General features: G+C 36.8%; 1 protein-coding gene across 1 annotated transcript in view; it reads right to left on the bottom strand.

Moving 5' to 3' along the window:
• gnai2b (guanine nucleotide binding protein (G protein), alpha inhibiting activity polypeptide 2b) overlaps nt 1–15,428 on the bottom strand; it is a 55,796-nt gene that overhangs the window by 4,007 nt on the left and 36,361 nt on the right. Inside the window, exons 4-6 of the mRNA XM_038273010.1 lie at nt 7,728–7,888; nt 5,355–5,483; nt 1,552–1,681 (exon numbers count right to left, since the gene is read on the bottom strand). Of these exons, the coding sequence (XP_038128938.1) occupies nt 1,552–1,681; nt 5,355–5,483; nt 7,728–7,888 (420 nt within the window). The remainder of the gene's footprint in view (nt 1–1,551; nt 1,682–5,354; nt 5,484–7,727; nt 7,889–15,428) is intronic.

Raw genomic sequence — 15,428 nt, 5'->3', positions numbered from 1 at the left:
TTAATTAAAGGTGGAGGATCATAATTAAGAGTTAATGCTTGGTTTTTATTAATATTAATTTTAGAACTGAAAACTAAACCAGATTCTTCTAGTAGTTTAATCTGTATCTGGAGTTTCTGAGTAGGGTGTGTTATATTCATTAAATCATTGGCAAATTCTCTTTCCAGAGTAATTTAATCAGTTAAGTTTCCATTTATTTTGATTCTAGCTGTGGTTTGCGATACAGTGCTGCGAAGACATCAAATATAGTTGTATAAAAACCAAATTTCAAAAGTACTTTGTATAAGAATGACCACCTCGCTGGATCAAATGCTTTCTCAGCATCCAAACTTAATATCAGCGTCTCCAGTTTTTATATGTGGCTTTTCTCATAACTTGCAGTGTTTTCCTGATGTTATCTTGGGTCTGTCTTTGACAAAGCCGGTCTGCTCCTTGTGCATTAACACTGGTAATATTCATTCTATGTGTCTGGATAGGTGAGTCTTTATAGTGAAAAGTGGTGAATAGTTTATAGTCATAAATTAAACACTTACATTACAGTAATTACCACACTCCAATTTGTCTTTCCCCTCCTTAGGCAAATTTCTTAGTTTTATGTAAAGCTCAACACATTTGAGTTAAACACTGCTAACTTTTTGCATTTGATATTTCTAAACAACACAAAAACTTATGATGACCACATCTATGTGAAAGACATTAAAACAGTAATTAAACAGTTTATTACTGTGGCTATCAGTTCCTTTTAAACAAGTAGGAATCTGTGACATTCCCACTTGTATTTCAGACATCAGAGGACCACCAAGTTGTTTTTTCTGTAAACACAGATTCCCTACTTAAAAGGTAAACTTTAAATGCAGGGTCATTTTTCTTCACCATGAGTACCATGAGAGAAGGCTGTTCAAATAATAATTAAGTGTGGACTTTTCATATTGGTCCTAAAGCAACATAATTTATCTAAACAGAAAACTCTAAAAAAGTAAACAACCTCTGTAGCCTGCATGTTTGCGGAGGCTGTTTAGTCGCTGACTCAAGCTGCAGTCCACATCTTGTGCACCTTGTTTTTACAGTTCTCCTAATGCTGCAGTTATTCTTGTTAATCGAGGATCCTCTTCTACCAAACATTTTACTTCTACTCAACTCAACTCTCTGAACTAATATACTGCAATACTGAATAATGTTCCAATGTTCATGTCACAGTTTTGCAATATACGCTTTGTACAGATGTTTAGATATTTGGAAATACAGGGCTGGTGCAATGAGTCTATGATACCACAAGGGGGCAGTGTTGTTTCACACGATAATACAAACATGAGGCTAGATAGAGGAGATTTTGGCATGTCATTTTTTGATACTTACAAGCTAAATTCAATCACACTTCACATCAAAACAGAGTAAGCTAATTTAAGAGGGTGGAGTTTGATTTTCTAAAGTTACCATAAAGAGTTTTCTCCATAACAATAATAGTGTATAATAGACTAAAACAGAGTTGAAAGCAAGATAAAGAGCAGGTTCATCGAACCACTTAAGAGAGCATGATGATATTGTTCTTACCATCTCTTCATCCTCGGCCAGCACCAGGTCATATGCACTCAGTGCAACACAAAAGATAATTGCTGTTACTCCTTCAAAGCAGTGAATCCACTTCTTTCTCTCTGACCGCTGGCCTCCTACATCAAACATTCTGCAAGCGAATAGTTCAGAAAAAGGATCAATTCCCTTCTTGTGTGTGAAAGATGTGGTTAATACAGAGAAACACAGAGAAGGAGTTTAAAGAAACATTTGTTGGGGTTTGAGGGAGGAAGTTAGTCTGATTATGCTTTCATGAGGTTGCTTTGAGATGAAAAGTGGTGAGGAAGCGGAAACCTGTCTGTCGGATGCATGGCAAAAGAAAAGAGGGACAAGGAGGGTTATGAGACACAGATATTGCTTTAAATTTAGAGCAAATGGGAAAAACTGAGCGCAAGATTTTAGTTGATAAATATCAACGCTAATGAAGTCTAAAAGAGTCATCTACATAAACCCATGTAAAACCAGTCTCCAAGTATTTTTGGTTTATAGTGATTGAGGGAAAAAGAACCAAACTGTATTAAACTGGCTTCCTATTATTGATTGCCTACATGTATTATTCAGGCTAAATACTGAGACTGAGACAAAGGGTAAATGTCAGAGTTTATCAGGAAGCCAGTCACACCAGAGACCTTTAGCTGATGCTGCTTTTTTAAATCAATTTCAAAGATGATCAATTCAACACAAACCACCGCCCCCCCCCCCGAATAAAAATACGGATTTTAAACCTAAAAATTAGGACCTTTTATACCTTTTCAACCAATATTGAAGATTTAAAGCACCCCCCGTGTTCTATAAGAGATGTCTCTATACATCCATTACTAACCCACACATCTGCTTTGGCTGATTCAGGGCATACTTTATGTAAGACCTAAAGCAGTGCGTCATGTAGAAGCTACTAAAATGTTATCACTCAATACAGCTCTTGTTTTATTGAACAAGAGCAACGTGGGCAGAATTGGATTTATTTACTCCACTCTGAGAGCGATAATGATGGTTGAGCTTTTAATTTCTGCCATAATTTGGCTTTCTAGTGGTAAAGTTGCCCATTTTACACCAGCATGGACTGCCACTTCTAATGCTGTTAATAATAGGGCCATTACCTTTTCTGGGCAAACAGTGAGAGCATCCACCTCCACATAAATACAGCAAAAGTATTCATAACCCATCATTTTTATATATATTTTGCGATGCTACAACCCACAATGTTTTCTATTTGAATATTAAAATAGTTTTCAACACAAAGTGGTGTCCATTATTATGAATTGGAAAAAAAGGATACCCACTTTCAACAGTTTTAGGGCATTTTGGTTCCACTTACACCTGTAAGAGATGCACACCAGTGGTGAAGCGTGAACATGACAAGTTAATCCAGAAGGGCTTATTTAAGTTGGAAAAAGATCCTAAACATTATTTCTAAAGGCTTTATTTCTACTTCTAAGCATGAGTCAGCCAGAGAGGTGTGTTCATGATATAAACCTTTGTCTTTGCTGTATTGTTTTACTCTTACATTGAATTTATGTTTTATATAAGTTCGACAAAGGCATTGTTTGATGTAAGAATACAAAACCCATCAAGATTTTATTTTCTACAATAAAGTCAGCGTCATGCTATCAGTAAAACAAACTCTTAATGGAGTTAGGAAGATGTTGAAGTGATACGCTGGCATTAATATTTCACATGCATGTGAACAAGGGAGTGCAATAGTTGATAACATAACATATATATTATATCAAATGGCAGACAAGTTTAAGATGAAGCCTGAAAAAGCACAAAGCAATATCAGAAGCCCAGAGAAATAAGACATGAGCAGTGTTCAAAATACAATTTAAAGATCACTCTTCCCTGAAACTGGAGCAAAAGCTGCAAAAAGCATTTTGATTTTACAGGGAGAGGATGGAAGTGCCAGTGTGAGAAAACACTGATACTGATACTAAAAAACTTGATTGAGTAAACACCATTAGGATGAAAGCTTGGCATATAAATAGTTTTATTTTAAGATAAATGTATGTTTCTTGTGTCTGATTCCTTGATATTTATAGTATTGTGCATGATCAGACCCATTTAAGAAAATGTATTTACTCAGAGATGCTCAATTTAGGAGTTTGTTTGGGTTTTTTTTATGAGAGCTCACTTTTGATTTAATTATTCTGTAAGGGGGAAAAAGGATCTGATCCTGAAATATTTGTTGTATGTTATCAACATCAGGGGATGTTCAGACCTTTTGGCTTAAAGGTATAGTGGAGGATTTTCTTTTTCCTGGTGGATCATCAAAATAAGTGGTCCTCCTAATTGTCAATCATTTTGGTGATATGTTTATGTAAAGCAGTCCTATGTGCTCATCCCCATTTTCACTTAACGGTGGTGAGTCTGACATAGTGAAAAAATTGTTTAATAGTTTAATAGGTGTTCCCTCTCGGGAGCGGGTACAGGGTTGTGCATTTTGAAATTGCATTGCATATTTAAAATGCATTTTTTTTTAAGTGGAGAGGGCGGGTTTTTTGATAAGATCCAATACCTTCAATGAAAAATTAAAATAATGATATTTTTGTTGAAGAAGCACTTGCAGTCAGAGACTCATTTCATCACGCTGCACCAAAGAGTGCCACAGGAAGTCATTCCTGTCTGTGTCCATAAAACTGGGTTGTAATTTTAGTATTTTTACTTATTTTATTCTGTCTTATTACCGTATTTTCACGACTATAAGGCGCACTTAAACGTCTTTTTTTTCCCTCAAAATGTGCGGTGCGCCCTATGGTGCGGTGCGCCTTATGTGTGTTGTAACTGCGACTTTTGAGACCACCTCATTGAGGAGATGATGAAAGAGTGGCTGAATGTAAGGAGACCAGGTGTTTTTTTTTTCCACCCCTCACCATCGCTGTTAATATGCAACTCCATGCGTGTCTGTCTCACGGCCAGCTGCCAGGTTTGATTAATACTTTGTAATAAATACATGAATAAAGCACAGTCATACTCAGTTTTGCCCCCGCTGTATTTTTAAATACGCAATAGAGGTATTTAAAGGTAGTAGAGGACATGTACCTGTATATAAAAAATGCGCCCTATAGTCCGGTGCGCCTTATGTGTGTGTTAAATACAGAAATGGGACACATAACTGAGAGTGCGCCTTTTAGTCCGGTGCGCCTTATGGTCGTGAAAATACGGTATGTTTTATTTTGCTGTATTGTAATTACAATCTAAATTTTCTCTCTTCTGTAAATGGTTGCAAAAAAAACTACAAGGAAATAATTTCCCGCGAGGGATTAATACAGTAATTCTGATTCCAATTATTGGTTTCCATTGAAAAAAACGAAACTACCTAAATGCACACTTAGTCTGCCATAAACATATAAGCCTCTAAGTCAGGTGGACATATACCCCAAAAGACTGTACCGGTAACTGATACAAAACGTGGGGTGAAGACAAATCTACATAAAATTATCTTTTCACAATTATGGACATCTTTGTGCTGATTTTTTACATTAAACTTAAGTATTATGACCACACATTTCACCATGTGGTCATAGTGTTAAAAGATGTTTAAACAAATCATAGGGTATGAATACTTTCTGAAGGGAATAAGAATAAAGTTTCTCACTATGGTTGAAGGACTTGATAATGATGAATAAATCAGGTGCATTTGATCTAAAGCACTTGGCTGCAACTTACCTCTCAGCTACAAGATTTCCTAAATGTGTTAATCTACTTTTACATTCTTATAAGTAGAATAATATTACTGATTTTGTCTGCCTTTTTGTTCCAATGAGGTGACTGTATGATGATCTTACTTGAAGTGCAGTTCCTTGAAGGTGAAGTGAGTCTCAACGATGCCAGTCGTCTTAACCCGAGTACGTAGAACATCCTGCTGGGAGGGGATGTAATCTGCTTTTGCTATCCTCTCCAAATCATTTAGGTAACTATCAGACAAAAACTGTGATCATAAGTTCAACATGATCTCTATTCCATGAGACAGAGAGAAAAATCACAATGAAAGACAAAACCAGCAAACAAATAAAAAATATGTAGGGTAAGGTATATTAAAGGTACATTAAGCTGCAACACAAAGCACTCTACATTTCACTAAGCAGCTCTAACTGAGTGAAAACACATTTGAGTGCCTGAGTACTAATGACTGTGCAGTTTCCCTTAGACATCAACCAGTGCAAGCTTTTGGAGGGCGATGCCAATATACAATATTTCAACATTAGCCAAACCGATCCCCAATATGTGCTGCCGATAATTGCTGTGCTGATCCTTGAAGCCCACATTGCTTTTTCTTTCTCCATTCCTCCATGATAAAAATAACACAATGACAGTGAATGATAAAAACAGATATTCAATAATTATTAACAAATCAAACAAAAAATTAACAATAAATAGCAGTTGAAGGGAGTGACCTATGTGCTTCACTTGATTTAATAGCATGGCTCCTGAATGCACTAATGAATCGGCCAAACACCTATCAGCTGATACCGATACAAGACAAAGCATGTATTGGACAAAATTATTGATTGGCCAATATCTCCACCTGTCTCTAGTTGCAGTCTAACCTGAGAAATATGTATTTTTCAGGTTAGACTATTACACTAAGTGGTCGATCAGATCAGCACTCCATCTTTATACTTGCTTGTCATCTTCACAGATTTTACTTTTTAAAAACTGTTTTGAAAAAAAAACATGAACATGCAGACGTTATCACTCTTCCACATGTGGTGTAATTCATGCAAATAAAGCGCATGACTACTGCAATTAGCAGAATAATCAATATTAAATGTCTGTGTTCATCTATCTTAGAGCAGTCTCTAAGTATTAAAAGTCCTCACTTATGCATATATATTTTGCAGGGAAAGTTTTGTGTTTAGTCTGAGTGTAGCGCTGAGTAGGCAGGATTGATTGTGCAGCCTTCTATGCAGCTGAATGTTGCTGCTAATGGTTTTCATGCGCTACTCTGTCACTTTGCAATTTGTTTGTACACGAAGAGGTTTTGCACACAAAAAAATCATTAACTTTCATTGGCAACATTAGGCATACTGATCAACAATATGAATGAGATGATATGCACATATTTGTAGCATCCTAAATCTGGAAAACTGTGCAAACTGCATCTGATGTTCTTGAAGTAAAAATTATCTTCATAATACAGGCTTTTTTGTTGTTCATTTTGCCAATTATTTTAACATTCCTTCCATTTTAAAATCCAAGTAAAGGTGTAGTTTTACTGCTTGTAGAAAATAGGGCAGCAGACATCAAAACTGGAAGTGTCTGTGTGATACCTTCAAAAGATGCAAAATTGTGATCACTTACAGCATGAAAAAAACATCTGCCATGTTTAGAATGAATTTCATTATAATCCATTCAATAATCAACATCATTTGGGGATCCTCTGTTGCTTGTTAAAAACCACAGACTACTATACAGATTGCTGGTTAGCAGGGACCATAGAAGTATTTTTCCCACACACACTGTCTGACCCACTTGCACAAGTTGTGCATCATCTTCTAAACCAACTAGAAGCACTAGGTGTCCAGCCATCCTGCACTTTTAAAAAAGAAATGAATATCTCCATCATTGATCTCCCTGTTTCTGCCTTACAGCTTAATATTTAATGAGATGTCAAGGTCTGAAACATGTAATGTAGAGAATAGAAACTATGACTCTTTAAGAAAACATCATTTTTTCTAACCCTTTAAGAAAGACCTCTTTATCTTTTTATCTCTTTTCAATATTAAAGTCCATAGAGGAAAAAATAATGGCTAAATGGAAGTTAATGGCCATTTTTCTCCTTCTGCTTTACTCCCTCTGAGAGGTTTTCACAGCAGCTTATATTAGCAAGGCTGCAAATGGAATCCATCACAATGCCAGGCAAAACACCTCCTCTGAGGCAGCACTTTTGAACAGCCATTTATAAAACAGACATTAAAATTTTCAATAAAACAATAAATCCATTGCAGGCATAAAATATCATCAGGGCATTTTCATTACTATCATTATACAGGTGTATTGTAAAATGAGAGTTTATACAAAACCTCTCCAGAAGCACAAGGCACAGGTTTTGATGCATATAGTGGCAGCTAACACCCATCAGAACAATCAGATGGGAGGCAACACTGTGAATTTATTTGATACTACACTTTAAAAAGGAAACACAAATCCATACTTACTAGGCTGCCGAGTCGTTGAGCTGGTATTCACGTGACCTTGTAAAGCAACTCTGTATGCCGCTATCGGCCCACAATCGCCTTATCACGTTGGCCAAGTCCTCAGGAAGAATGCCTTGCTCCTCTGCAGCTGCAGCCAGTGCAAAGAGCTGCTGGGCATCATCCTGCAGGAGAGGCAATGACATTTCGAAACTGGGCTGCTAATAGGAACAATATTTGTTCAGAATAAATATCCTTTTTTTAGCTTCCAAACAAGAGGAAATATTACCTAGTATGTATAATATGTAAAAAAAATAAAAATAAAAAAAATAAAACAAATCAGTTACTCGTGTGAAGATGAAACTTAAGAAGAAATAAAAACTTGATGCCATAAATATTTATTTCTTTTTTTATACAATCTAGAGACCTTTTTCACTGAGCTAAACATTAAATCTTTGATTGTCTAATAAAGAGGGAATTTGCACCATATAAATGTCCTGTGCTGTTAAACAAAGTGGAAGTATATTCTTAAGCTTTGGATACTTGAACCATTTTGTGCAAATTAAGAACAGGAGTGTATCGCACGTTAAATTCAAATGAGCAAGAAATGTCAGAGAGAGAGAAAATTATAACTATATTTACAGCTATGCTATAGCCATAGAAGCTTGTTATGTTAGTAGTTCTTGTTAAATATACAGATATTGTTACACAGATCTTTTTATTGCATTTAATTGCCTTCTTTGTCATCTCCAGGAAAACCGTCGGATTTATCATGAATCTGGTAACTATATAATTAACCCTTACTAATTATATAGCTTGTTGTGGTGATGCCTAGTCACATACACCATTAGTGGTTGGCATCAAAGTATTCAACTTTAACAACCAGAGTAGGCCTAATGCATACTGCCTCTACTACTACTAATACTGTTACTACTGTTGTAAAGGATTGCATATATTTGAACTTTCCATGCTTCTTCACCTGAACTACATAATCAAACCAAATTTGGTAAAGGACAGTGTAAAAATGCATTTCTCAGACATTTTTGGGTTTGTTTTAACTGGCAAAGCCTGTTGTTAGTTTGCTTGTGCTTGTGCACTTCTCACCAGAGCTGATGTATCCAAGTGCAGGCAGGCTAACGTGCTAATTGGTGTGCGTAGGAGTGTGAGAGTGCCATCACGTACACACAGCCTTTTAACAGATAGGTTTGGGAGAAAAAGGAAAGTATCACAGACACACACACACACACACACACACACACACACACATACGCACACACGCTGTGCTCCACTATCCTCAAAAGGGTATTTAGCAGGATTTGCAAAAGCGTTTACATTTTTGTGGCCTAAACCAGACCCTAATCGATCACTTACTGTTATGCAAAGGTGGGTAGAGTAACCAAAAGCTTTACTTAGGGAAAAGTAGTGCTACTTTATCATATCTTTACTTAAGCAATGGTAAAAAGTATAATACTGTAAAATTACTCCTAGCAGTTTTTATTTTAAAGTTTATTAAGAAATGTAACTGAGTAAATGTAACTAGTTACTACCTAGTACTTAACCCCAAACCTAACTTAAACTGAGTACACACTTGAGTGCAAAACCTAACACTCAACCTAAGAAGAGAACCATTCCTATAGTTCCCCACAAAGAGACATATTTCTGGTAGATTGACCTTATACTCCCCACAATATAAGGTCATAAAATGTTTATATAAAGAATCAGTAAATGTCTTTGTCCATTAAAATACTCTGGCAAATGTATTTTAGTGTAGACGGCTGCTATGCTCAAATTTGTACCCCCTACATTTTTTTATGGGTGCATAGTCAACACTGACTTTTAATGAGCGTAACAGCCATGGAAACAGTGTTTACCACATTTATCTCCTTCCTCACATTGTTGCACAAATATGTGAGAAAAGCACTGTGAAAATGTAAACCCCCACACCCTCCGGATGCTCTTATCGAATCAGTCTGACCACTTGCAGGCAGGTAAACACATGTGCTACCTCTCCAGCAGCAGACAGAAACTCAGCTTTGGAAGCACGAGTTAAATTGCCAGGTCCAGAAGGATTCCCAAATAGCCAATCTATCAAGTCGAACCAACCAATGGTAACCAATTAACCTAACAGTCATGTTTTTGGACTGTGGGAGGAAGCCAGAGTACCTAGTGAGAAGCTCCGTATGCACAAGGAAAACATGCAAACTCCATTCAGAAAGATCCTGTGCTGGGAATAAAACCCAGAACCTTTTTGCTGGAAGGCAACAGTGCTAGAAACTGCACCACCATCACAAAACCTGTCTGTTAACAACAGAACAGCATTGCAAGAAGTGTAACAAACTCCACAGATTAGCATAAAAAGGTAGCCAAACATTTTAAATCATTTAAATTCTTTGATCTTGTGAAATTTTAAACTTTACAAGGAATGTATAAAGGTAGAAAAAAATAGCTACCAGACAGAAAATGAAAACGTCCTTTTAAGAGAGAGGGAGGATATATTTGCAACGACAGTATACATTTCCTGTCCTCGAATAACCATGAAAAGAATGTGCAATTCAAAAAATATTGTGAAAACATGGAACACTGTTGAATTAAAGCAATGTCCAATTATGATACTGTTTATGGAAAAGGCTCAGGCTGAGGACAGAGACCATTAGCAGGGACTCTTAGTGTCTGTGCAAAGTTTTTGCAAGGGTTATGGTAATGTAGGCTATAGGTAATAATTATGAGAATGAAGATGGATGTAGGCACATGTTAATGTGTTTATTTTTGTTTTTATGCACATAATTAAATTGATTTGCTCACTTACTGGTCTTCAGAGCTGTATGGAATCATAAGTAAAGTAGAAATCTTGAAGATTATTGGTATTTAGGAAAATAGGAGATGGAAGGGGTATGATTAATTCAGTTTCACTTCTTCATACCCCTATTCAGATATAAGCATTTATACAAATAATTAATTACACATAATGTTTCTATCTATCAAATCTGTAACTTTACTGGATTGTCTGAAATAGTTTAATAACAAAAAAATAACAAACTTTTTTCTGTATGCCTTTTAACAAAAAAAAAACTTCAGGAGCATTCTGTCTTCATGAACTGATCAATTGTTCTGTCAGAACAATACTCTGTTTGTAACCATGAGTCATGTTCTGTTAATAAACGCTCTGCGGAGGAGGTCCAGTGGGAGACAGTGTGTTTGAGTCTGGGGTTCAACTGTCTCTCCTTTGTGCAGAAATTGTATTCACAATTGTGGATTTCAGTTCTTCTTTTGCAAAAACCTACATTTTATGAACCCGACATTTTGGTGCCGAAACCCGGGAGTCAAGATCCAATTGTCCAGGATCGTGTGGGACCAAGGCCAAGAATCTGTCGACAGCCGTCCTCCCTTCGCCGGACGGGGCCAGTTTGGTCCAACCCTGCCCTGGTTATCTTGGTGACGACTCCAGAGGAACTGATTCTACACGACAAAGGGTAGGCCTGAAGCTTTTGATCAAAAGTTGGTCTAGGACCATTTAAGTTACAGCTGTAATCGCAAGAATATTTGACGAGACCAAGTCTTTTTGACGGATATGGCATCTGGGTATTCTGTGCGTTAGAGTATGGGACTCTGTGTTGTTCTCAAGATAGTAAGGTTTGCAGCTGCCGCAGCAGTGATATTTGACAGATTCGGCATCTGGGTATCCGGTGCGTGCGAGGGCCTGGAGTTGGAGACTCAAAAGTGTACACATAACGATAGGTGTTTTTTGTCTATGTTGGTTAAAATAATAAAATATAATAGGCCTTAAAATAGGTGTGACTGTGTGAGAGTGTGTGAGGAAAAAAATCGAACCTTTCAGGTTCTGTTGTTTCATGCTAAAACAGCAGGGGTTAATACAGTACAGCTCTTGTGGATGCAGAGGCAAGAATTTCTCACCTGAAAAAGTAGAAGCAGAAATTACCACAACAGTTTTTGGGTGCTGTCCTGCTGAATAAACATCAAGTGCATAGAATACCCTAGGTGTTTGTACTGGACTAAATTCTTTAAAATGGGTAAAGGTCAAAATAAATTTAGGGATAATTTAAAATCTATGATTAGAAGTTTGTAGAAGCGCAGGATCCAACAAAAAATGAACACTTGAATATATAGTTTGAAAAAAAATATGGTTTTGAGGGACGCCTCTATTCCAAGATAAAATAATAAGAACTGAATGATAAAATAATAGAATTAAAGTGAGCCAGGGAGGTAAAAGAATGAAAAAGGATGGGTTCAGGGAAGAGTATAGGGAAGATCATAAGGGGTATGGAAAGTTTGTGTCAGATTGATCCAAGTAATTTAAAATACTTGTAGAAGTGGAAGTTAAGAGTATGAAATAGATGGTGTGTGGAAGTAGATCCATGGAGAAATGTTATGTGCTGGCTAGAAACAAGCACTAGTGCAAAACATAGATAAATAAATAAATAAATAAATATATATATAAATAAATAAATAAATGAGCTCCAAATGGCGAGGTGTTGGTATAATACATGCGCAAAGTAGATATGTTATTATTAACATAAAGTTATGTTTGTGGGTCTTTTAAGTTGTTTGTGCATCCAAAAAATAATGAAACACAGTTTAGAGGCAGACAACTTGAATTTGCAGCATTGGGGGGGTCTGTCCGTGGATCGGTGACTGCAGCATTGATCCAGTTGACAGCCTTCCTAATGCGCCTGCAGGGTCTCCAAAACTATTAGGTTCGGAACCAAAAAAAAAATAATTAATAATTCACCAGAAAATTATTTTAGTCATGCAAGCTACATACAGGGAAAAAAAAAAAAGAGGGATTAAATAAGTGGATTGTGCGTAGTTTGGACCATAATCGGGCTCAAGGGAGGGGCCTGTGGTCGCAGGGGAAAAACAAGGGGTCACGTAGAAAGCATAATAGGTGCTATAATTGTGATAAGGAGGGCCACTTTGCTCGAGAATGTCCAGATCCCAGCAAAAATTGCAGTTAATTGTGGACCCAGTGGAGGTCCTGGACCTACAGCAAATTTTCCTTTCTTTTTTAAACACATCAGAAAAACCATACTGGCATTTAAACATTCAAGGAGTAAAAGTAAAATTCTTGTGTGACACCGGGGCCGATAAATCTATTCTGAGGGATACAATACCTCAGATTAAAACGGGATCAAATTGGATCGCTGTAGTCTCTGCTGATGGGAGAATGGTGGTTCAGTGGTTCAGCTGAACATGAGACTGAATGTATTAGAAAAGTAGTGAAATGACAAGGGAAAAGGCTACTTTAGTTAAAAAGCCCAAACCACAGCAGCCTTTTCCTAATAAATTCTGAGCTACTTTCCTTTTTAACATTTTAAAAATGCTCTTTGAACTTAGTATTTATTTTCCTTTTTAAATTAGATCAAATCTAAAAACATGTGCTTCCTTTTAACATTCATCATAATACATCTTTCATTCACAATATCATTTACGGGCAGAGATGGCAAGTAACGAAGTACAAATACTTCGTTACTGTACTCAAGTAGATTTTTCTGATATTTTTACTTTACTTTACTACTTATTTTTATGGCGACTTTTTACTTCTACTCCTTACATTTTTACACAAATATCTGTACTTTCTACTCCTTACATTTTTAAAAATTGGCTCGTTACTTTAGTTTTGAATCATTTCAATGGAGTTACCGTTATTATTTTTCACGTCATCAATACCAAATTCAGTCTAATTGGATGGGAATCTACGTTGCATTTGACGCACCACTACAAGATGAATCGACAGATTCAGAGGTATTCATTCGTGGCAAATCATTGCAGCTTGGTGGCGGTGGCGTTAGCATAGTAGCATGGACGACGAGATGATTGAAAATGAACACAACGGAGATCTAGTCCTATTGGCAGACATCCATTTAAAATGTAGGCAACGGCATGAAAAAAGTGGTTTCTACTTTTACTTTTATACTTTAAGTAAATTTACAAGCCTGTACTTTGTTACTTTTACTTGAGTAAGGAAGTTTAATCAGTACTTCCACTTTTACCAGAGTATTTTTTAACACAAGTATCTGTACTTTTACTCAAGTACGAAAAGTGAGTACTTTTGCCATCTCTGTTTACGGGGGGAGTGGCGGCCTTGTGGTTAGGGCATAAAGTTTGGAATCCTGAGGTTGCAAGTTTGAAACCCACTCCCACGGACTGCCACTCTGTGTTATGGTCTTCGTTCTGTTAAGTTTTCAGTTTCATGTTAATTCATGTTTCTTTGTTTTCTAGTTTTATTGGTTTAATTCCTATTTTGTTGTGTTTTTTGAAGAATTTGACTTCTTAGGCTTTTCTTTGTTTCCCTCTGTTGCCCTCTTGTGTTGGTTTCCTTTTCCTTAGCTCTTTTCCTAGAAGCCTCTGTTCACACCTGTTCCCAATCAGCTCGTTAGTCCTCCCTTTGTCCATAAATGCTCTCCCTGTGCAGTTCCTCATAGGGAAGTTGGATTTTTGGATTCCTGCCTCTGTTACCAGTTTTCATGTGCCTGTGCCTCTGCATTTTGGTCCTCAAACCTCACCAAACACTGAAACTTTGGGTCTCTGAGCAAGACCCTTAAACCCTAATTGCGCCCTGGCCGCCCCATGTAAGCAGCCCACTGCTCCCCAAGGCGATGGGTTAAATGCAGAAGTAAGTTTCTCCAATGTGTGATCAATAAAGTTTAATTATTATCTCTTAGCTCTTATTTGCTGATATAATTATTTTGTGTGTAAAGCACTGATCTGTTTAGATTTAGTTATTCAGATGTTTAGATTAAAAAAAAAGAAAAAAAAGTGAAACGGGGGTAAAGAGATTCATTATTTGTTGCATCAGATGTGCAAAAAAAAGAAAAATGAAATCAAAGCTCTTTTTATTTTGAAAAATGAGTGACATCAGTTTTATGTTTTAGTTTGAGCCTGTGAGAGACATATGGGAAAGGTTACCATGAGCTTAATTGAAAAAGAGGAAATTTAACAATGTGACTATGTTTTCTACTACAGCTGGGCGAATTCAGCAGGTTATAAATGAATCCATCTGCTGATGCTGCAGGCAGCTTCTGATAGTACTTCTGAACAAACCCAATCCCCAGAAGACTCATAAGCTGCTGCTGCTGCAGTTGCTTCACATAGTTATGTTAAGTCACAAACTAACGTGTCAATTACAGCTCTTAGAGAAAGGAGATTAAAGATGGAGGAGATGATGAATTCAGTAAGGCAGACATTGTTTCCCTGCAGGTTACAGAGATACATCAGAGAAGGATCACACCATGTTCCAGTTTTTACCACATCAATGTCTATTTGGAAAAAAAAGGCTGCTGTGAACAGTTGCATGCTAAAACCGCATGATTCCACATTTGTTTTACTAGAACAGCTTCCCTGTGTTATCGACTCGACATGAGTTGCCAGGAAGATGTGAGAAATAGACCTGCTTGCTTTCCCAGAGGTGCCACAGCCTTAAAATAATCTTTGCTCACAAAATCTCACAAGGGTAGGTCCAGGTCATGGAGGAAAATCCTTGCTCCAGTGTAACCAACCAAGCAACACAGCTGTAGCTAAGTTTGGAATGGAGAGAGTTTAGAAAATAGAGCTAAATACAGAGGGATTCAGTTAAGGGTGAGCGTATTCTGAGCTTTAAAGTCTGAACCACACAAAGAAAAAAAAAGGTGTGGATAAAATAGGTTTTGCTGAGGCAAAAGGAACATCTTTATCAGCTATTTTCGCCTTAACAATAACTTAATTTAAGAT

This window comes from Cyprinodon tularosa, unplaced genomic scaffold (assembly GCF_016077235.1).
Source record: "Cyprinodon tularosa strain WSP-4 unplaced genomic scaffold, ASM1607723v1 ctg85, whole genome shotgun sequence".
Classification (NCBI taxonomy): domain Eukaryota; kingdom Metazoa; phylum Chordata; class Actinopteri; order Cyprinodontiformes; family Cyprinodontidae; genus Cyprinodon; species Cyprinodon tularosa.
The sequence above is the reverse complement of the archived record's forward strand: the minus strand, read 5'-3'. Positions and strand labels throughout refer to the sequence as shown.